The sequence below is a fragment of the Girardinichthys multiradiatus genome, chromosome 8 (genome assembly GCF_021462225.1).
Source record: "Girardinichthys multiradiatus isolate DD_20200921_A chromosome 8, DD_fGirMul_XY1, whole genome shotgun sequence".
NCBI classification, from domain to species: domain Eukaryota; kingdom Metazoa; phylum Chordata; class Actinopteri; order Cyprinodontiformes; family Goodeidae; genus Girardinichthys; species Girardinichthys multiradiatus.
The window spans coordinates 22,780,784-22,803,670 of record NC_061801.1 but is presented as its reverse complement, the minus strand read 5'-3'; the positions used below and the strand labels follow the sequence as shown (position 1 = coordinate 22,803,670).

General features: G+C 40.3%; 1 protein-coding gene across 5 annotated transcripts in view; it reads right to left on the bottom strand.

Moving 5' to 3' along the window:
* Window positions 1–4,301: 4,301 nt before the first annotated feature.
* fubp3 (far upstream element (FUSE) binding protein 3) overlaps window positions 4,302–22,887 on the bottom strand; it is a 33,444-nt gene continuing 14,858 nt past the window's right edge. For 2 of the 5 annotated variants that reach the window (XM_047372843.1, XM_047372845.1), the window contains exons 8-19: window positions 22,093–22,191; window positions 21,839–21,943; window positions 21,651–21,753; window positions 21,359–21,459; window positions 16,161–16,287; window positions 9,442–9,602; window positions 9,086–9,159; window positions 8,006–8,082; window positions 7,616–7,672; window positions 7,348–7,401; window positions 7,121–7,248; window positions 4,302–6,101 (exon numbers count right to left, since the gene is read on the bottom strand). In XM_047372843.1, coding sequence (XP_047228799.1) covers window positions 6,093–6,101; window positions 7,121–7,248; window positions 7,348–7,401; window positions 7,616–7,672; window positions 8,006–8,082; window positions 9,086–9,159; window positions 9,442–9,602; window positions 16,161–16,287; window positions 21,359–21,459; window positions 21,651–21,753; window positions 21,839–21,943; window positions 22,093–22,191 — 1,095 coding nt within the window. In that variant the 3' untranslated portion in view covers window positions 4,302–6,092. The remainder of the gene's footprint in view (window positions 6,102–7,120; window positions 7,249–7,347; window positions 7,402–7,615; window positions 7,673–8,005; window positions 8,083–9,085; window positions 9,160–9,441; window positions 9,603–16,160; window positions 16,288–21,358; window positions 21,460–21,650; window positions 21,754–21,838; window positions 21,944–22,092; window positions 22,192–22,887) is intronic. The other 3 variants (XM_047372844.1, XM_047372846.1, XM_047372847.1) reach the window with 3 other exon arrangements.

Below are 22,887 nucleotides of genomic sequence, written 5' to 3'. Positions count from 1 at the left end.
TACCACTATATTTTTAAGCAGTCAAAAACAAGTTTTTAGCAAATGTGACCTTTTTTGTATAACGTTTAAAATGTATTATGAATTATAAAACACATCACAAAAATAAATGCCATTTTAGAAAGACAGACAGACAGACAGACAGACAGACAGACAGACAGACAGACAGATAGATAGATAGATAGATAGATAGATAGATAGATAGATAGATAGATAGATAGATAGATAGATAGATAGATAGATAGATAGATAGATAGATAGATAGATCATCTATCTATCTGTCACACTTGAAAAGAAATCAAAGAAAATAATATATTTGTATATTAAATATATATAATTTATTGTAATGTAACACATTGCTGTTCTCTACTTTCATTAAATCCATGTTAAAAATATTTCTCTGACCCAGGGGGCTGATCAAATAGGCGTGGACCCCCTGTGTGTCCCCCTTTTTTGCGCCCCTGCCACTTGCTCTTTTTCAATGAATGACCTACACACACCAACAGAGGTATTCAAACGTGCGGCAGAGTGGGGTGCAAAACGTTATTCATGCCATTACTGTGTTTTTCCAACAGTACAAAACAAATGGGGAATTTTATATTTGGAATAAAAACTTTTAAATGTGTTTCATAACCAGAAAGAAATAAATGTCAAATAAAAACGTGCTTAAGATGGAAAGAGTGGTCCAGAGTTTTCGGTGTGGTACGATTTTTGTTTGAGAATGTAAATATTTCTTAGATGCATAACTCGGATAACAGAAATTGTCGCATGAAGCAAATAAATTACCACTGTCAGTATTATTATTATTATAAGAAGTGGGTCAGCGAGTCTGGGAGATGCTCGCCCATTTTCTTCTCACGCATTTCGTATTCATGCGCTGCTGATATTATTTTTTTGTGAGGAATTAGCGCGGGAATAACAAGAATAGAAACAAGCCTTTATTTTTCCCAGCTTTGTTCGCATGGAGGAAGAAAACATAGAGACAGGAGAGAGTGAGAGAGGAAAAAATGCAAAGCTGCTTTGACGTGGCGCACTTTTTCAAGCCCTTGTTGAGGGAAGCGGTTTAATATTCATGGATGTTCAGTGCCTCCTCTGCATTGTGGCGGCGTTTTAGATGAGCATATATATATATATATATATATATATATATATATATATATATATATATATATATATGGGCCCCTTTATTCTGCGTGGCCCTGTCTGCTTTTTTTTTTTTTTTGCCCTCCTGCCCATTTTTCGGGCTTGATGGACTGAGAGGCTAAATGGGCAGTTTTCCTTCTTTTTCCAGCAGAGAGGACATCTTTATTCCATCCCCGGCTCGCAGGTTTCCCATTCAGCTCCCCTCCAAGTAATGTCAGGGCCCTGAAAAGTGCTGCAAATCAATCTTTCATGGTGTTTTGAGGGCAATTTGACATCCATGCACTCCTCTTTTCACTCCAACAACTACAAGGAGATTGTCCAGCAAAAAAAAAAAAAAAAAGGGCAAGTTTGAGCTCTGTTCTCTCTCTGTTCTCTGCGTGTCTGCAGGAATATCAACTGAGCGCAAAGTAATGAGAAAGAAGATATGGCAAGTAAACACAATGGAGGGGACTTTTTTTTTTTTCTTCTTTCCTTTAAGAGAGCAGCAGAGATAGTGAAAAGGCAAGGTGAGTGACAGGGCAAGAAAACAGATTACTGTGAAACAGCTGCTTTTTATGAGCGGGCCCCTCCTTCGTTTGTCCCCTCTTTTCCCAGATGAAATTTCTCCGCTCTTTCAATGGGATTCTTTCTCATCTAGATTGATTTACATTTATGGCATTCATCGCACAAATCCGAGGTAAATGGACGGAGGAGAGGGGGGCTGCAGCGGGGTTGGTGGTGGGGGCGGCTTCTTTATTAAAGAGGAATTAAATGAATTGAATTGGGGTAACGCATGGATTTGATTTGCTTATTTATGCATTAACCTATGGCATTATTTGGGACCTGGTAAAGCCGCGGGCATGTCAGCAATGGCAAATCATCCTGCTTAGCTGTTCCATTGTAGGACAATTTGAGCTATTATTCTGTCCATTTAAAGCTTATCAATTAAATGTGGATGATTGACAATTATTGCACAAAGAATGTGGTAATGGGGGGATTTCAAAGCGCTGGTGGGAAACCTATTAACGTGGAGCGTTTGTTTGTGGATAAATAGCAGAATTTTACGCTCATAAGGGGGGGGGATATGAGAAAACGTTTGGGAATTGATTGAATATTTTAACTAAAGGTGGTCTGAAAATACCAGATTTTTACTATATAATTTAATGTGAAAGTATTTTGTTAAAAACACAAAAAAAAAAAAAGGTGCAAGGAAAAAAAAAAAAAAAAGAATCCAGGTCCGCTGCAGGGAAACACACACCTACTGTAGGGAAAGCAGCGCCACCCGGGATCTTCCACAGTGTCATTAAAAACAGATTAAGGTAGCTGTCACACTGCGCTGGATACTCAGCTCCGGCTTATCTGTTGCAAAGGTGAGAGCGGTGTAGACCCCCCCCCCCCCCCCCCCCCCCCCCCCCCCCCCCCACACACACACACACACAGACACCCACACACACCTCCCCCCTTCTGCTGTTGGACGGGGCAGGACTGGACACCTGCTGGAGGTGGTGCACCCTCATTTACGCAGCAAGGACACTAGATTTTTAAATGTTTAAATCAACTCACTTTATTATAGGAGACGAAATATGAAATTATAGAGGTGAATGTTCCGGCTAATATATAACTAGACGCTTTTACTTCACCTTTCTTTACATTTCAAGTCCAGACTTTTTTTGTTTCGTTTCATTTGATTCAAATGAAAAGTTCATATTCATATCAGACATGTTTTTTATTCATTTTAAACATTGAAATATATTTAAATTTAACATAAACGGCCGTCAAATGAGAGGAAGAAGTGAGATCAATAACTGAATTAAATCTGAAAATGTCAAAAACCTGTCCAAGTTTTTTTTTTTTTGCAATAAATAATTCACCAAACCATAAAAAAGGTGAATGAATCCAATAAAATTGTTTCCTTTTTTGTGTATGAGACATAATTTTCCCAGAGGGACATTTTCTACTTATCATTCATTTTAAAACACAGATCACGTTTTTTAAAGATAAAAATGAATAAAAACATAAAGCAGCTGTAGAAAATGTCCCTTTTATATACTGCAAAGCTTTTAAACTTTAATTGAAAAACATACTTTTGGGTAGTTCATTTTTATACTCCAATTCTTTAGCTTAACTTAAAAATATTTTGCAAAAGGGGCTGTCATCTTGCTTTGTTTTATGCAAAACAGAAAACATTAGAAAGTTTCTTACAATATAGTTGAATAAAATATTTAATGAAACAAAAACAAAATGCACAGATCAACTATTAAGTGCCTATTATGTGGTGGTGACCTGTCCAGGGTGTACCCTGCATCTCGCCCAGGGACCATTGGAAATAGGCATCATTTTCTGGCACCTGGCCAGACAGCACTTGAGTGTAACCAAGCCTCCATTCATTCATTTAAAACTCCTACCATTTAATCACCTGAGCGAATTCAACCACTACTGTCCCTAAATCCAGCACAACACATCCCAAAATAAACCATGAAGTCCAGAGCATTTCCAAGAATGTCCTGCAGCGACGATAAGCACACCTCTCACACCCTCCACTACATGAAACGACTAAAATATGAAGACGGCCACAAAAGACCAGCAGGAATGACGTGTCCACAGGGATGATACGTCGGAGAGGAAAGCGGAGATCAAAACCAAGAGGTCGGATTTGAAAACAGCTGCACTGCTTCAAAGCAAGGGGCCAGTACGGGGCCACTGTGGCAGGAGCCACCCTGCTGAGGGCAAAGATGTGCAGTAACAGAGGAAGAGGAGGAGGGGGACCACTGAGTGGACAAAATCCTGAGGGACGAGGCTCTGCTGGCTGAGGGACAGTCAACTCCAATGAAGAGAGAAAGGATGGAGGAAGCGTTTGGGCTGCAGCGGGACAGGAAAGTGAAGGAAGTTCAGCTCTGAGAAAGGTTGTAGTTGGAAAACCTAGTGCTCCTAAAAAAAAGCTGAGGCATGCAAAGCATAAACATTTTCAATATTTCTGAAGAAACTGCAAACTTTCAATTCTTTACTTTTGTAACAAGACTTTAAACTAAATGTTCCACTTTAATATTTTTCCAACATAACTTTGAAACTGCAGCATTTGTTTGCCCATTAAAATGTAACCTGGTTACTAAGATGCTTTAATGTGCAGCAGTGGAAATGTGTTGCAGCTACCATCGTAACAATAGTATAAATCAACCACAAGAGAGGCTTGCGGAAAATTTATTTGAATTTGAGAACTGGCAGTAGACTATAGAAAATATATATTTTCTGCTTATAAAACATGAAAACATACATTTGGCCTATATATATATCCTCTAAGTTTCATCTGTTATTACACACAATAGAGCTCTCAGACAGTTTCAACACTTTAGTAGCAGAATATAACAAATGTTTAGAATATTCATCTAACAGAAAAATCAGCTTCAACAGTACACATAAAGGTAGTCTGGATGTTTCTTTTTTAATACATGGTTAACTGTACACACAAGGAGAAAATAAACACCATAATTATTAGACATTTTGAAATTATATATCCCTTTTCATTAAGAAATGACATTAATACCAGAATTATTCTCCAGAAGGATGCATCATTTATATTAGATCACACAAAGAAATAAAAAAATTAATTAAAATTAGCATTGGACTGAGTCCAACATCCCACTGAGTCCACAGCCAGGGCTCAGTGGGACGCTGGTGAACTGGGAGGTACCAGATAAGACAAGTTTTTTTGTTTTTTGTGTTTGTTTTTTTTTTTAATCGTAATACTTAAAATAAGTAACTTTAAAAAAAAATACTGCATTGATTATTACACAGGTACAAATTGTAGCAGCTTAGCAGTCTTGAATAGATCAGGTACAGAGTATACACCCCCCCTTTAAAAAAAAAAAATCTACCACGTCTTGTTTTTTCTTCATGACAAGATGCAACATCGAATTTCAAATCACACATTCACAATCTTTGAACATTTTCAGTATGAAAACAGAACAGAAAAAAGAGGGACAACCTTCCTGCAACGCAAATCACAGGAACAACAATTTTATAAGTGTAAATATATATATATATATGAAACATATATATCTTAAATTAACAGTCAAATATATGAGCATATATACATTGTTTTACAAGGTAGTAAAGGCAAAAAAAGCTATTTGCAACATCCCCCTAAATCCTATAATTTCAGATCAATGTAATAAATTATCCATGACATCTCCATTTCAAAGTAAGAAAAAAAAAAACAAATCATCTTAAAACTACAAGTTAAAAAGTCTGTCAAAACATTAGAGAAACCATCTTTGTTTCAAAAGTGAAATAAGATATTGCACCTTTTTATTTTTTTAAACCAGAGAACAATAAAATGACAATGAAAAAACAGCATACAATGCACAAGAGGAATTAAATTAGAACCACTGCCACTGGCGGACATCAATTCTTGCTTTAAACCTTGTAACAAAAATACATTTCCTGTAACAAAACATCACAGTTTCATTTCACTGAATCATGTAAAAAGGACAAAAAAACAAAAGCATTTTAGACACACTCTTTAAACATTTTATGACATAAGACAAAACCGTATTCAAGACTGCTAAGCACAGTAATCATGGTTTTACATAGCTAGAAAAAATAGATCATATATATTGCCTTTTGAAATGTTACAACTTGTGGGTTTGTTTTGGCGATTACAATCTGAGTCAAGACAGGAAAATATAAACAAGGAAAAAAAAAAAAAAAACAGCTCTCTCATGTCCATAAAGGGATCCCAGATACCGTCTATCCAACATAACAGTGTACATAAGAATTAGATAACAAATAAATGCTCCTGATTTAGAAATATTACTTAATCATACAAGTCATTCTACAGCTAGTGTTTCTCACTAAGAAAAAAAGTCTTCAAGGCGTAAATCTAGAACACCCCCCCCCCCCCCTCCGTTTAAAAAAAAGGGGGTGGGGGTTGTTTTTATCCGTTCACTGATTCAAGTCAAACATGGCCGTCTTCTCTAGTGATCCTGCAAAACAAACAAAAATATAAATGTTTCAGTTCAAAGATATTTTGTGTATCTAACATTTTAAACCAGATAGTTACATACACTTCCTGTTTTACCACAATTCTGTATTGGCTAAATGAAAAATAAGGAGAACATTTCTTCCTTTAAATTCAGAGGTTTATATGCACCAAGATGAGTATGCCTTTAAAATATTTATGAAAGCCCAGAAGTAAATGTGTTCTGGCGTGAAATGTACATATCAACCCCAACACAAAGGCTGAAGACGATGTCTGGAGCTGCTGAAGAGACTATTATTATCCACCTGAAACAAGTCTTGTACTGACATGGGCTGAAGAGCCACTCAGAGAGGAAGAAGCCACTAGCCCAAATGCAACAGAAGACCGATTACTGTTTGCAAATGGATCCAAACGGGTCTTCCACAGGAACAATAAGTCTATATAAGTTACAAACTGGCTCAGTTTAGCAGAGCTCATCACAAAGTCTTGATCTTATTACCAATTCTGTCATGAGGAACAAGGGGAATTTCCATAAAACTGTCAAAATCTTGTGGAAGGATATCCAGAATAACTCACTTAAGTGACAGTTTAAATTTCTTTAGCATTTGATAGGATTGCCTTTTATTTAAATGTCTGAATTCAAAGAAACTTAAAAATCTCTAGAAAAAGTTTCTATTCTGGTATTCAGCAAATAAAAACACTGTTGTACAGATTTTTCTTGACAACTTCCACACTTCTTTAGGGTTTGGCCAGCAGCCGATTCCAATTTTGATTTATTCTGGTTTTCATTCCAGGGATCATAACACATCGGAGAGAAAATGTGCGGCAGATTCCTTGGTAGAGGTAGTAGTTTAGACCCACGAGAAATTGTTCTTTAAATATTTGAACAAGCAGTGTTTGATTTTTAGAGAGGTTTTACTCTCTTCAACAGTTCTTTTAGGCAACAGCTCCTCTTGAAACATCTCTGCTTTGAAAACAGCCGTAAGGATCAGTGTTGGTGCAGCGCTGAGAGTCAGATATCACCTGAAGGCCCGGGGCAGGTGTCTGCTGAGCGCCCTGGTTGAAGAAGGCCATTGGCTGTCTGTAGAAGTCAACCCAGGCATTGTACTCAGGATTGGAACTCTGCTGAGATCCAGGGCCTGTTGTCTGGCCTGAAAAACAAGAAATTAGAAACAAAAAAAAAAAATGTAGTAACACCTTTTAAAATGATGAGCTTATATTTGACAGAAAATACCACCAGAAGAACTTACTCCAGGTTTTGTTGTATTCGGGAGCAGTGCTCTGTGATGGATTTTGCTGACCTGCTGGAAGCAAACATATTTAATACATTTCATTTAATTCCTGAATTTTAAACCCCCCTTTTGTTTTTGTTTTTTAAACAGTGTGACCAAATAAAACTAAAATCAATGTATTTTATCAAGACTGAACCAAATGTGATCTAAAATTTGTTGCTGTAGTAAAGAAAGAAAAAAAAAAAAAGCTTGTGCTGGTTGGAAAATATTTCTGAGTGACACTCGCCTAGCTTTTTATAATACTGCTCCCAGTCCATCTGGCCCGACTGGGATCCATTGTGACCTGAAACCAGACACAGATAACACGTCCAGATTTACTGAGAGTAGTGTTTGGGCTTTCCTGCTCTTCACATTCTGCTCCCATCGAACAGTTCGGCTTCCTAATGAATTCCAGTGACGGCAAATGTAAAAATCTGTCCTTATGGGAAATACGGTCAGCCGCAAGGAATGTTCCCCAGCTCATTGCAGGCTGCTAACTATTTAAATCCACTACAGCAACCGGAAACTTAAGAACCTGACCTCTTAGACTATAGTCATTTATTTAGAGCAGTATTAGTTACAGACTTGTGTGTATTTATAGTTAAACATGACAGCCATCCTTTTGAAAAACACTTACTGTGGTCCTGCTGGCCCTGGGGCTGCCATATCTGAAATGTTGTGCCCCATCCTCCAGTCATAAACATCTGAGGTCCACTTAAAAAAAAAGACAAAACATATTTGACAATCAGTCCTCACAATATCAGCAGATTATTACCCACGGTACATTAAAGCATAAAGTACTTTGCAAAAGGGTTTTAACCCTTGAGCTTTCCCACATTCTGTCAAGTCACAACCACAAACTGCAATACATTCATTGGGATTTTGTGTGATTGACAAACACAAAGTAGTGCAAAAGATGGTTTTCAAAACATCTTACAAATACAAATATAAAAACTGTGGGCAGTGCCTTTGTATTCAGCACCGTGGGGATGTGTGTTCAGCTTGATCTAGGTCAAAAGGCTTATTTAGGTTTGATCAGAAACCCTTCCTTTCCATTTAATGGCTTCATTTTAACAATGCCTTTATCTCTTCCTTTCAGGCCAGATTTGTATACAATTACCAGTTGTCCTGTCAGATTCTCCCACCTGAGGCGTGGATCTCTGCAGATCCTCCAGAGTTAGCTTCTCTGAACAATGCTGCCCTTGCTCAGCCTGTCAGTTTAGGCGGATGACCACTTCTTGGTAGGGTTCCTGCTGTGCCACGCTCTTCCCAGTCCAAACAATGGATTAAACAAAGTTCTAGGATATCTTTATAAACGTATCCGGACTTAATCTTCTCTACAACTTTATCCTTGAACTTTCTGGTGCCTTCTTTGGCATTTGTGATGCTGTTTGTTTGCAAATCCTCTAACAAACCACTGAGGCCTTCACAGAACAGTTGTATTTATACTAAGAATATGTTAAACACAGATTGACCAATTAGATGATTTCTAAAGCAAACTGGTTGCATTTGATTTTATTTAGGGGTATCAGAGTAAAGGGGGCAAATAAAAATGCATTAGAAAACCTTGAACCATTCTACTTTACCTTTTTGGACTACTTTGATCTGTCACATAAGATCCCAGGATGATACATTGTAGTTAGTAGTTGCAACATCAAAAAAATGTGGAAAAGTTCATGTGTATTTTTGCATTGAAATGTGAGGAATTAGACCTTACTGTTGAGGAGGAGTGGTTGCCCCTTGGTTATAAGCACTCATCCCAAAGTTGCTATTGCTGCCTATCCCTGGACCCTGAGGAAGACCAAGAAAAGCAGAGGCCAGTGAGAGACCACACTTGTGTTTAAAGGGAGCCAACAGGCAAGGTCAGAGGGCAGGGGCAAGCGCTGATGCACTCCATTAAGTCCATTTGATGGATTCTTCATGTTTAACCTCTGGTGACATCCTGCTGGCCACTAGGACCACAGAAGCCCGGCTCACCCAGGCAATGACATGTGTGCTCATGAATATCAGATCAGACAATAGGACTTTGAATGGGGGGGGGGGCACCTCGAGTGCTGGGCATAGACCACCTACCCCAATTCTCTCATCGATCAGCTGACGGGCCTTTTCCAACTGCTGAGCGGTACCCCGGATGGAGAAGATCCGGACGTTGGGGTCAGTGTTGGGCGGTGGGTTTCTCTGTAGCTCCACATGGGCGCGAGACTGCTCTTTGATGTTTTTTATGGTTTCTCCACCTGAAATGTTAAGGACAAGCTGGTTATTTTTTCAAGCCAACTGGAGACATTGTGGGGCTCAAACCCACTTCTGACTTAACACGGCCCTACATCAAATCAGCCGATGTAGATACCATTGATACTATCCCAATGAACCAGATGGCTTCTCTTCAACTTTTCTTATTTTCTTAAAATCCACCCAATGACTTGTGAGAGACTGGTGTGAGAAACATGGATTTCATCATTAAATAGTCTGGTTCCTATCCACCCTCAATGCCAATCTGAAGAAGAAGAAAAAAAAAAAGGCAAATCAGGTTTTTACCTTTTTTTTTTTTTTTACCAAGCTGGAAGAAAAAACACTGTAGTTGGTGATTGAGGGTACAATGTCTTTGGGTTTAACAGAGTAGAAGTAGATATTGTCTTTGATGGAAGCCGAATTAACGACAAATTCAAGAAAGTACAAATTATAGGCCATCAACTCTAGTAATTACTTCTGAATTAAAATATATCAGAGACAATGCTGATAAATCAAGTGCTTACTGTGCAGTAGCAACTAGGAAAACTACACTTGAATTAAACAGTATTGCGAGGTCATAACTAAGTTTCAAATTTCTCTCAGGAAAGTACTTTGTGTCATTTTGAGCAAGTGTGTGGTTCCTCTGGGCTTTGTTGTCGGCTCAGTTTTGTTCAATATCTACATGCACCTCCAAGATCATATTTACTACATGTCTTATCAACCCCCAAGCTGATGACACACAACTTTATATTTTTGTAACGACAAGACCACACTCCATTATACTGAGTAAGTGTATTGATAACAGAAATCAGGGGATGGGGCCAAATTTCCACAACCTTCAAGAGGAAAGATGGGGGTTATTGTTCTTGAACTTAAAATATCCAGGTTAGAGGCCAGGACTGTGTTCAATTTGACTAAAAAAATACTAAGCTTGCCAGAAACCTTGGTGGAGTAATAGACAAAGACATAAATACTAACAACTATTACTATTACAACAGTAGGAAAATGGATCCTATCACACCAGTCCTTATACTGACTTCTTGTTTCTTCTTATTGGTTCTCCAAATACATTGAAATTTATTAAAGCTTAAGACCATTCATGTGAGTCTTCTAGACTCTAGAGAACCATTTCCTCAGTGTTCCCAGGACAAAAACTAAACAAGGGAGGGAGCATGTAGTTCGCATGCTCCTTGACTCTGCAACCAACTCCCAGAAAACCTGAAATATTCCGAAACCATAAACTAGGACTCGAAACGGCTATGTTCCAGTAAAGGCCAAATGTTTTATCTGTTTATTTTATTGTGTCTCAGGTATTTAACAGTTTTGCGTAAAGCACTTTAAGCTACTTTTTGTGTTAATGGTGCTTTATGAGACTTGCCTATCCCTTCCATTTGCTCAGATACATATGAAGCAATGAAAAAAGTTAGTACTACCACTTTGATTCACTTTTTCAAATCTTAAAAATTACAAAAATGCCCATAAAAATCCGGCTATAGTCAGTGCATTTCCAATTACCTGATGGCCAACAGTGTTATTTAACGTCTTAGAGCAATGCAAATGGTCTGCTGTATGGTATTATTTTTATGGCAGGAATAGTTTGGGTTGAACTTAATTATGCTCACTCACCTCGCTAAATTCCCAGCTTACCTTCAGAAAACCACGGCATGCGTCTCACAACTCATCTACCATTCTCTAGTAACATCCATGCAAATCAGGAAACAAAAGACAACATCTCCTGCACCCCACCCCCTGCTCTTGCATCAGATGCCAGCTTCCCGGCGTGTGGGAAGAGCAATCACACCAGCGGGGAGATGAAATGTAGCTGGCAGGGGAAAAAAAAGACAAAATTGAAGCGTATCCTTCTTTAGGGACATCGTTTGTCTCTTACTTTTTTGCGACATTCTTGACTTCGTGTTGTCCTCCTGTGGGAGGCGAGAGAGAGGGAGGGTGCTTCCCGGGGCTGTCCCAACATCAATTACACATTTGTTCACTTGTGGCTGACACACTGATGACCCTGACTGACCCCTGAATGAAAACGCTCATCTCAGTCCTCTCCTATGGTAGCTTTCTCCTTGCAGCCAACAGACTGCACATGGGCTATTAAGCCATTGTCAACCAAATGAAACTTCTGCCTTAATGAAGCCATTATGATCTCTTCTGGTCAGACGGCAGAGAGCAATGAAGACCCCGACTATTCATTTCATGGACTGGGCTGTAGAGGGGACAGATAATACGGGGCTTATTAATGAGACTGGTTTAGTGAGCTACAGAAAGGAGGGGATATAAAGGAGCAACTGGTGGCAGCATTCAGGGCAAAGCCGAGGAACTGGCTAGCTGCTGGTCTGGAAATAAAGACTTCCTGCGTTGCAGAGGAACATCATCGCAATTTTCTAACGTAACATTTCTTCTGTAGCCAGTTTCATCAAAAACTTTCAATATTTATGCTTACTTAAAAGTACATATTCAGACACATTTAGGCATACTGTTTTCAGCACTGCAGAAAATTACCCTACTCATTTATTTTTGGTTGAATGCATTTTGTAAAATAAAACCTACCAGTTGTGAAAAACGTTTTTCAAATCAGTGTTATAAAATATCAGCGCCAGCTATTAAAAAATGTTGGGTGTTGTTCTTTTGAAAGAAAACCTTGAATTGACTGAAACATTAGCTAGTAATACAGATGCATTGATAACGTTTTTCCAAACCATTTACAATTTCCTTTGAAGTCTGCCTTAATAATCTGGACTGTGACGATTTTTGATTTTAAGAATAAGGTTAAAAATAAATAGGAGTTTAAGTATCTCTGGGTCTTGTTCACGAGTGAGGGAAGAATGGAGCGGGAGATCGACAGACGGATCGGTGCGGCTGCCACAGTAATGGGGGCACTGTGCTGGTCCGTTGTAGTGAAGAGAGAACTGAGCCGAAAAGCAAAACTCTCAATTTACTGGTCGGTCTACGTTCCTACCCTCACCTATGTCCATGAACTTTGGGTCATGACTGAAAGAACGAGATCCCGGATACAAGCGGCTGAAATGAGCTTCCTCCGTAGGGCGGCTGGACACTCCCTTAGAGATAGGGTGAGGAGCTCGGCCATCCGGGAGGGGCTCAGAGTAGAGCCGCTGCTCCTCCACATCGAGAGGAGCCTCCTGGACGCCTTCCTCAGGAGGTGTTCCAGGCACGTCCCACCGGGAGGAGGCCCAGGGGACGGCCCAGGACACGCTGGAGGGAATATGTCTCTCGGCTGGCCTGGGAACGCCTTGGGCTCACCCTGGAGGAGGTGTCTGGAGAGAGGGACGTCTGGGCGTCTCTGCTGAGTCTGCTGCCCCCGCGACCCGGTCCCGGATAAGCGGAGACAACGAGTACGAATTTTCAGCACTGCAGAAAATTACCCTACTCATTTATTTTTGGTTAAATGCATTTTGTAAAATAAAACCTACCAGTTGTGAAAAATGTTTTTCAAATCAGTGTTATAAAATATCAGCGCCAGCTATTGAAAAATGTTGGGTGTTGTTCTTTTGAAGGAAAACCCTGAATTGACTGAAACATTAGCTAGTAATACAGATGCACTGATAACGTTTTTCCAAACCATTTACAATCACAACCAGCTCCAGTCTGTGATTAAGGCAGTGCCACAGTACAATGTGTGGAAAGTCATTCTGGAGCAGCTTCCCAACACCTGACTTTACTCCCAGCATCACACTTGTCCCATCACTGCAAAATCCTATAAAAACTTCCTGCAGCAATTCAATGGTGAAGCCACTCTGGAACAAGCAGTTCATGAGCTGTTCTTTGATACGAACAGCAGACAGACTCTGTAGCTCCACAAGATCCAGTGGAAAAGCAATAGGGTCCATCTCTCCATCAATGCTGGCTTTCAAAAACACAATCAATGTTGACTTGTGCCCCACACTGATTGACTCATCAACTAGCGCTGTGATTTTACACATATTTTCTATAATCTCCGACAGGAGTTTGCTCTTCATCTGTGAAGACACATTATCAATAATACCAAAACAGACAGTTTTGCTGTGCAAAACACGACCTAAATCAGTAGAATTAGCTTCCTGCAGCTCAATCAGACTCTCAAAGTCAGTGAATGGCTTGTTTTTTTTGCCCACATAATACGCTGTTCTGAATACCCTGGCAGTAGACTCAAATGCAGACTCCTGACTGGTTGCATTCATGTTTAGAAGAATGTCTTTCTTTGCTGTTTGAAGAATCTTAATTGCTTCTTTGTGTGCTTGGGAGTTTCTATGCTCGTGAATTTTTTTGCGTAGTGATAAAAGCTGGATAGCTCTTGAATTATAACCAAATTGTGATATCTTTCCCTCTGCCCACTGGCTGGCAATACTGACACCACGGGATGCCATGAGACCTAGACTCTTAACTTCACGGTATGGAGTGCATCCCAGTTTTCCATGTTGGGTGTATAACCATTCATTTTTGCTTTTAAACTGATCATATTGATCCTTTGTCCAGACAGAGGGATAATCAGTAGGCCCAGCACCATGACCTGTTTTTTGTTCTGAAGATCCTGCAGCTTCTACTTCTTCTTCCTGACATCGTGCCTTCACACCCTGAACCTCAGCTTGCTCAAAATCTTCAGCTGTTTTTCTGATTTTCTGGGGTAACTTTCTGGTAATCTTTAGTTTCCGTCTTTTCTTTTGAACAAAGAAGTTATTGTTCTCTGCATTGTGGTCAAGTTTTGATTTCATTTAAATAAAAAATTTGACAGTTCGGTGATTTTCGCAGTTTTTATTTAAAAGTCTCTAGACGGTAAGTGATTTTTTGTTCGTCCTGTCCTAATGCAGGCGGCGGTGTTTTATGTCTGTGCACCACCTGTGTAAAATATCCCAGTCCATTAAATGGAACGCACCGATCGCCTTGGCAACCGTTCTGTTTCGGAGGTAAGCGCGCATGCGCTCTCGTGTAGTGTATGTGAAATCTCTGGTCATAACGGTGTTTTCGAGCTGTGCTGTGTTGCTGTAATTCAGCAAAATAACATGAAACACAACAAGTTTCTCTCCCTTTGCTTTTAACTGAGGTATTTAGCAGCGAGCAGACAGACATTAAACGTAGCGGTGCTCGTTTTAAAGGCTGGTCGTTCACAACAGCCTCGAGCTCCAAGGGGAGAGAAGCAAAGCAAGAGTATTGAGGCTCCATCATAGCAGAACAGTTCAGAAACTATTTGGAATGAGGGGAAAATAACTATATTTATAAACAGATTAAGTCGTGTTTTAGACTGCCTATTAGTAGCGGATCTGTTCTTCTTTGTGTGCTCGTGAGTTATGCAGCCATAACTGGTTCTGGATGACGGCTTCATAGCAGACGGCCGTTCTTCCCTCTTCCCGGTACTGTGTACCGGCGCAGAATCTTTTAGTGGTACGCAGTACCGGACCGTACCGGCTCACTTTCACCCCCGAGTATACCACATAATCATCTGACAAAAACATCCAACATCGCGGCAGCAGATTGTGAAATATGCATTTTCTGTCAGTCTCAAAATTTTTGACTAAGACTGTGGATGTTTTATGTGTGAAAAATAAGTAAGTGGAAAGAAACCTGCTAACACTGAAGTCATGGTTATAATAAAGTCTGAGCAGATTGGTGGGTGGCAGGATTTATCAAGCTCTCTGTGACCGTGTGTGTGCGTGTGTGTGTGTGTATATATATAAGGTCAAAAGCGAGGAGTAACAGGCTGCATATGGCATCGTAAAGATATTAATCACCGCACCCTTTAAGGGGTGGCTGACAGCACCCAGACCCACCGCCATCTCCACCATATTGCCTCACTTCATATGCTAATGCAGAGAGCGGGGGACGCAACGCCCAGGTTTATTTGTTTCCCTCGCTCCACTACAAGCACAAAAGCCACTTGACGTTTCTATTGCCATGTTTTTATCTTAGGTAAAGAGGCTCCCTCTGAACCGCCCACTGCTGCACACACACACAATAAGGCAACATGCATGCCACCATACAACACGCACATGCACGCACAGCTCCTTCCAATGTAGTGGTCAATGACTTTTAAATAGCTGCCAATAGAGTGGGCATGAATAGCCAATAAGCTAATTCCTCCTATTCATTCCCTTGCTGCACTCTATTGGACTGAAAGACCCTCATTAGATGCCAGGCAGCCTTCCACATGATTGAGGGCTGTTATTATGCACCTTTAACAATTAATGTCACATTACACGCATTATCCCCATCATTAAGCCCTTAGTGAAGCCAATGAATACCACTTGTGCTATATACATGAGCCCAAAGGGAGAATGGGGGGGTGGTCACAGCTCCCGTCTTCTCATCAGTTTCACGAAGTCAAACAGCAAACGGCGTCCAGTTATTGAAAGACAAGAAGCAATCTGTTGCATTAGATTCACTTTTAATACGAAGCCTTATATTAAAAGCTTCTTATTCTTTCTTTAGAAATTCATTGGGTCACTATGAAGAACATCCATCTGCATCAAATCATTTTTTTTGCTTTCTACAAGTAAATAGGTCTGGAGCATACATGTAAAGCATGTTTAAAGCAGTTTACCAAGGAGTATCAGCATGTTCTCTACCTTTGCCTATCACCAGGCCACACTTATCAGCAGGTACAGCATATGTGACCTCCTGCAGACCTCCAGGTCCTCCCATGTTACCCTCACTGCGCCCTCGACGGCCCATAATGCCGAATCCATCCCGCTCCTATTGGAAGGAAACCAGGAAAAAAAAAAAAAAAAAAAACGATGACAAGTGCAGAAATTCTGACACAACCAATCACATAAGCTCAGTAACCGTTTTATATATTGTATCGCTACTCATATTAGGCTGTTCCTTTAAAAGTGCCTTGCAAAAGTACTTGCAGCCCTTGATTTTTCCCCCCACATTTTGTCACATTACATCCACAAACTTCAATGTATTTTTGGGGATTTTATCTGACAGACCAAGCGAAAGATGTACATATTTGTTAAGTGCAAACAAAAGAAAGGGTTTTCAAATTTTTCTACCAGTAAAAGTCTGAAAAATGTCATACCTATTGTCAATGAACTCTCCTCAGTCTATATATTGTAGACACAACGGGGCATGTCTCTACCAGCTAGCCAGCGGAAGTCAAAGTGGACATCTGCCAAACAAGTTCCTGCAAAGCTCAATTTTTACAACCACGTACACGGTGTCACACAACAACTACTGAGATTCCCCTTCTTCATCCCTAGTGTGGTTAAATGACTTTATATACCAACTTCTTTTCTATTTGTTTTTCCAAAGCTGCAATCCAAATTAGCTCTATCTCTTCACCCAATGACGATTTAGGAATTTGTCACCAGAAATGTAGAAAAATGCTACACACAACCATAAAAAACCTAAAACGTCCGGGGACGGTGTATACAGAGTCCACGCTGCTCACACTACGCCCGACTCTGTGGGAGCCTTGACGGTTTTCATTCAACAATAGCTTTCACCCTTTCATTAAGGACAGATGTGTTGAATGCAAACCTAACAGTGTTGCTGGCAAATTGTCCAACCTGAGCTGTAGGTCTCTGCAGCTCCTCCAAAGCTACCATGAGCCTCTTTTGTCCCTTTTCCACAGGCTCATTTTAGGCGGCGCAGCTCCACTCTACTTGGATTTGCTCTACTCAGTTTGGTACCAGTTGTATTTCCATTGACCCACTGGCACAGAGTAGTGCTGCTTTTAATGTTACTGTGTGACATTGTCACACTAAAGTAATCTGCGCAAAATGTTAAAAAATAAAATAGAAAATATAAACATAAATAACCTAAATACTAATAATGTTTTTATTATTGTATATGCAAGAATGTCTTATATATGTTTTTCCATGTATACAGGTCCTTCTCAAAATATTAGCATATTGTGATGAAGTTCATTATTTTCCATAATGTCATGATGAAAATTTAACATTCATATATTTTAGATTCATTGCACACTAACTGAAATATTTCAGGTCTTTTATTGTCTTAATACGGATGATTTTGGCATACAGCTCATGAAAACCCAAAATTCCTATCTCACAAAATTAGCATATCATTAAAAGGGTCTCTAAACGAGCTATGAACCTAATCATCTGAATCAACGAGTTAACTCTAAACACCTGCAAAAGATTCCTGAGGCCTTTAAAACTCCCAGCCTGGTTCATCACTCAAAACCCCAATCATGGGTAAGACTGCCGACCCGACTGCTGTCCAGAAGGCCACTATTGACACCCTCAAGCAAGAGGGTAAGACACAGAAAGAAATTTCTGAACGAATAGGCTGTTCCCAGAGTGCTGTATCAAGGCACCTCAGTGGGAAGTCTGTGGGAAGGAAAAAGTGTGGCAGAAAACGCTGCACAACGAGAAGAGGTGACCGGACCCTGAGGAAGATTGTGGAGAAGGGCCGATTCCAGACCTTGGGGGACCTGCGGAAGCAGTGGACTGAGTCTGGAGTAGAAACATCCAGAGCCACCGTGCACAGGCGTGTGCAGGAAATGGGCTACAGGTGCCGCATTCCCCAGGTCAAGCCACTTTTGAACCAGAAACAGTGGCAGAAGCGCCTGACCTGAGCTACAGAAAAGCAGCACTGGACTGTTTTTCGGATGAAAGCAAATTCTGCATGTCATTCAGAAATCAAGGTGCCAGAGTCTGGAGGAAGACTGGGGAGAAGGAAATGCCAAAATGCCAGAGGTCCAGTGTCAAGTACCCACAGTCAGTGATGGTCTGGGGTGCCGTGTCAGCTGCTGGTGTTGGTCCACTGTGTTTTATCAAGGGCAGGGTCAATGCAGCTAGCTATCAGGAGATTTTGGAGCACTTCATGCTTCCATCTGCTGAAAAGCTTTATGGAGATGAAGATTTCATTTTTCAGCACGACCTGGCACCTGCTCACAGTGCCAAAACCACTGGTAAATGGTTTACTGACCATGGTATCACTGTGCTCAATTGGCCTGCCAACTCTCCTGACCTGAACCCCATAGAGAATCTGTGGGATATTGTGAAGAGAACGTTGAGAGACTCAAGACCCAACACTCTGGATGAGCTAAAGGCCGCTATCGAAGCATCCTGGGCCTCCATAAGACCTCAGCAGTGCCACAGGCTGATTGCCTCCATGCCACGCCGCATTGAAGCAGTCATTTCTGCAAAAGGATTCCCGACCAAGTATTGGGTGCATAACTGTACATGATTATTTGAAGGTTGACGTTTTTTGTATTAAAAACACTTTTCTTTTATTAGTCGGATGAAATATGCTAATTTTGTGAGATAGGAATTTTGGGTTTTCATGAGCTGTATGCCAAAATCATCCGTATTAAGACAATAAAAGACCTGAAATATTTCAGTTAGTGTGCAATGAATCTAAAATATATGAATGTTAAATTTTTATCATGACATTATGGAAAATAATGAACTTTATCACAATATGCTAATATTTTGAGAAGGACCTGTAAAATAATCCACTGGGATAATTATTTGGACCACAGCCCACACAGAACCTCTAATAATAATAATAATTAAGACTATATTGATTTCACAATGGAGAAATTATTCTCTGCTTTTAACCCATCCCCTAGAGAGCAGTGGGCTGCCATTGTGCGGCGCCCGGGGAGCATTCAGGGGCTAAGGGTCTTTCTCAGAGAACCAGAGTGGTAGGCTGTCAGATTTGAACCAGGGTACTTGTGGCCAGACCCTAATGACCTGCTCTCTAACCACTAGGCCACCATTCCCCTTATAAAACAAGTCTCAGGGGTTCTGATGTGACGGGGGTGTGGCAGGAGAAGCAGAGTGGAGAGACACCGCTGTCTGGATGGTGAAGCTGTAAAATGTGTCTGAAGAAGTTAACATTCTCACACTACTCTCCAATTTTGCATTATTTGCTGTTATTTCAGCTTTTAACCTTGTTCTCTCTTTTCTCTTCCTAGAAGCTACACCTGGCCTGACTCTGTGTCTACCTGTGACACCTTTCTGGAGAGGGGAATCGTCCGAGCTTCTGCTGGCAACAACTTAATGCTCACCCTCTACCGATGATCCACATGGCCCTGTCTTTTAGTGTTTAACCCTTTCTCTCTCCTAGACATGGCAATTGACTGAGCTTTTACTGTGACTAACTCTATGTGCTCTCTTTCAGATTCTAACCTTGAAAACTGGCTCAGAGTTTATCTGTTCTTTCTTGCTAGATGAAACGACTAAAGGAGCTACATCCATTGACATTTACTTTTCCTTCCCATAGAAAGTACTCCTGGATCAGTGCTTCTTTGTTCTCTTTGTGTCTCTGCTCTGTTCTCTCAAACCCCAGTCGGTCGTGGCAGATGGCCGCTCACACTGAGCCTGGTTCTGCTGGAGGTTTCTTCCTGTTATAAGGGAGTTTTTCCTCTCCACTGTCGCTACATGCATGCTCAGGATGAAGGATTGCTTTATTTGAATAAATAACTGAATCTGACTGCACTGTTCAATGGTTAGGATTAATTGGAATGTATGTACCTGACTTTTGTGAAGTGCCTTGAGACGACACGTGTTGTGAATTGGCGCTATATAAATAAAACTGAATTGAATTGAACATTCTAGGCCCTGGACTTTAACCGTGGACATTTGACCGCGGTGAAGTTAGTTTTCTGTTGGATATTCGAGTTCCACGGATTCAGCCGGACTTCCTCCCATTTGATCCAATGCAGGCAGTCTGATTACTGACAGCTGCTCTCTGCCTGCTTCCTCCTCCTGCAGATGCTGGTTCACTTAAGGGCTGTCAATACATTTCTGAACCAAACTCGCTGTTTCATGGTGGCATTGTTTTGTGTGTTTTGGGAGAAATGTTTGTGCGTCTGAACTGCTGATTTTGTGTGTGATCAGCTGATTTAGGGTGTTTTTAAATCCAGCAACCCGCCTGCATGTAATTCAGAATGCTGACGTTTCTCTTTTCTTTTCTTTCAGCCTTCAGGCATAGTTTATGATCTGAAAATAGTAAAATTATATTTTGAATGAGGTCCAAATTAGGTCCTTAATATTATTGTAGTCACTCTTGAGTTCATTAACTTTTCCCAGCACCATCTCAGTGCAAACCTTCTCATTTCTCCTGGTTCCGTGGCCAATCAGTGAACAGCAGTCTGTTCACGTCACATGTAGTCCCGAATCAGCCCCAGTTGGACCTGCTCAAGAGCAGGGACCAAAGAAAATCAAACGTTCTCTTTGCCCGGCCTGTCAGTTCAGGAGGCCATACTGTTTCCATTATCAGATGATTAAAAAGTGCTTCACGAGATGTTCAAAAGGTTGAAATATCAATCTACTCTTCAAGCTTTTAATTTGTCCACAACTCTATCCTTGATCCATCAGGTGTGTTCCTTGGTCTGTATGATGCCATTTGTTCACTAATGTTGTCTAACAAACCTCTGAGGTGTACACAGAACAGCTGGATTTATACAGAGATCAAATTACAAACACAGGTAAACTTTATCTAGTAACTCATTGACTTCTGAAGGCAACCGATTTTTTCCACCCTGGGGTAAGTGGAGGGGGCGGAACACAAGATATGCCACATGTTTGAGATTATTATTATTTGGAAAACATTTTAGATTCAATCTTTTCTTCCACTTTAAAATCATGGGCTACTTTGTGTTGGTTTATAAAATAAAATCAATGTTTGGGGTTGTAATGTGACAAAATGTGAAAAAGTTTAAAACTTCTGCAAGGCACATCATCAAACATCAGCCCTGCACCAATGGAATCTCTTTTTCAATAAACTCTTAGAATAGTTTTATGTTTTATTGCTTTGTATTGAGCTACAAGGTGGCAAAACAAACCTGAGCAGTCTGGACCAATTCGTTGATGAGATGGGCAGCGTGATGGCAGTGGTCCGGCTGACCCATCACCTGAGCAACACGGTCAGGACTGACGCCATCATCTGAACATAGTAAAAAACACACACAAAAAAAAAAACACACTGGCTCTTTAACTGCTCTAATATTTTCCTAGACAACAGGTTTAAGTTTAACGTAGCGGCAAAGGGTAAAACCATTTGTTAATGAGATTTTATGTTAGCAGAAAAAAAAAAAGAGATGACTTATGGTTACTTTTGTCAATCTTTGAGCTGACCTTGTTTAAACTGGATCCTGACGCCAGCATCGTTCTGAATCTTCTTGATCATTTCTCCATTCCTGCCAATGATGATGCCAACAGCAAATCTAGGCACAACTACCTGAAAAACAACACAGATAATTCAGCAGAAATAAATGAAAAACAATGGCCACTTCCAATCTGGATAAACGCAGAGAAACTCTTACGTCCAGACTGCTTCCACCCATTTTAGTGCCAAAGTCCAACCTGCCAGCCCTGAAGTCACCTTGGTCTTTGTCTCTAATGAGTTTCACCACAAGTTCACGTGCTTGCTACAAACAAAACAAAACAAAAAAACAACAAAAAACTAATTCTCTGAATACAAATTATTGAAAGATAAAATTCAACCATAATGCGTAAAACTTGTAAAACCTCGAACAAACAGGAAGTACAGCCTATGGTTATTGTCTCTGGAACTGACCTGCACTTTGTGGGGATCCCCACTGATTCTGAGGGGCTTGTCTGCTCCAGTGGGCATGGGGTCATCCTGGATCATTATCATCTGGACCCCGGTTCTCTCCTGCAGGGGTTAAAAGCAGACAGCAGCAAACCACCACAGTTATCGGGGGCAAAAAACCATTCTCATAGCAAAGAAACTCTAAAGGCAGAACGTGTTTTTTTCTCAGTCACCTGAACATTTGAAGCACGGGGGAAACAAAGTGGGAAGTTGTTGAAAAGAAATACAAATGTGGACCAAGATGCAAAATTAACCAGTGAACAGCTGAAAAAGGAAAGAAAAAAGAAAGACAGACAAGAATGGAAGGACATAATGAAGGAAGGACAGAGACAGAAAGAGGTACAGAAGTAAGGAAACAAGGAAGAAAAACAAAAAAAAACTGGGCAAGGACATTAGAAAAAAGAAATAAGGGAAAAAAAGTGAGAAGGAGGTAGGACACAAGGAAGTATATGAATAAGGAACAAAAGAAGGACGCAAAGCAGGAAAGACAACATTTGGACAATGGAAGAAATAAAGTCTTAGAATACAACAATTTTTTCATATTCTTTTTCATTACATTTTTTCACCTGGAAAATACTAAAATCATACTTTCCCAGAATTTTACAGATTGCCAAAGGACCTTTAATTATCTAAGCAGGTTATTATTATTATAATTACTACTGGCAATTATCTAAGTAATTAACACAATTCCTGTCAACACAATACGATTCTGAGAATTTTAAGACAGTTAAAATGGAGTGGGGCAAAAGTAGGATCAGA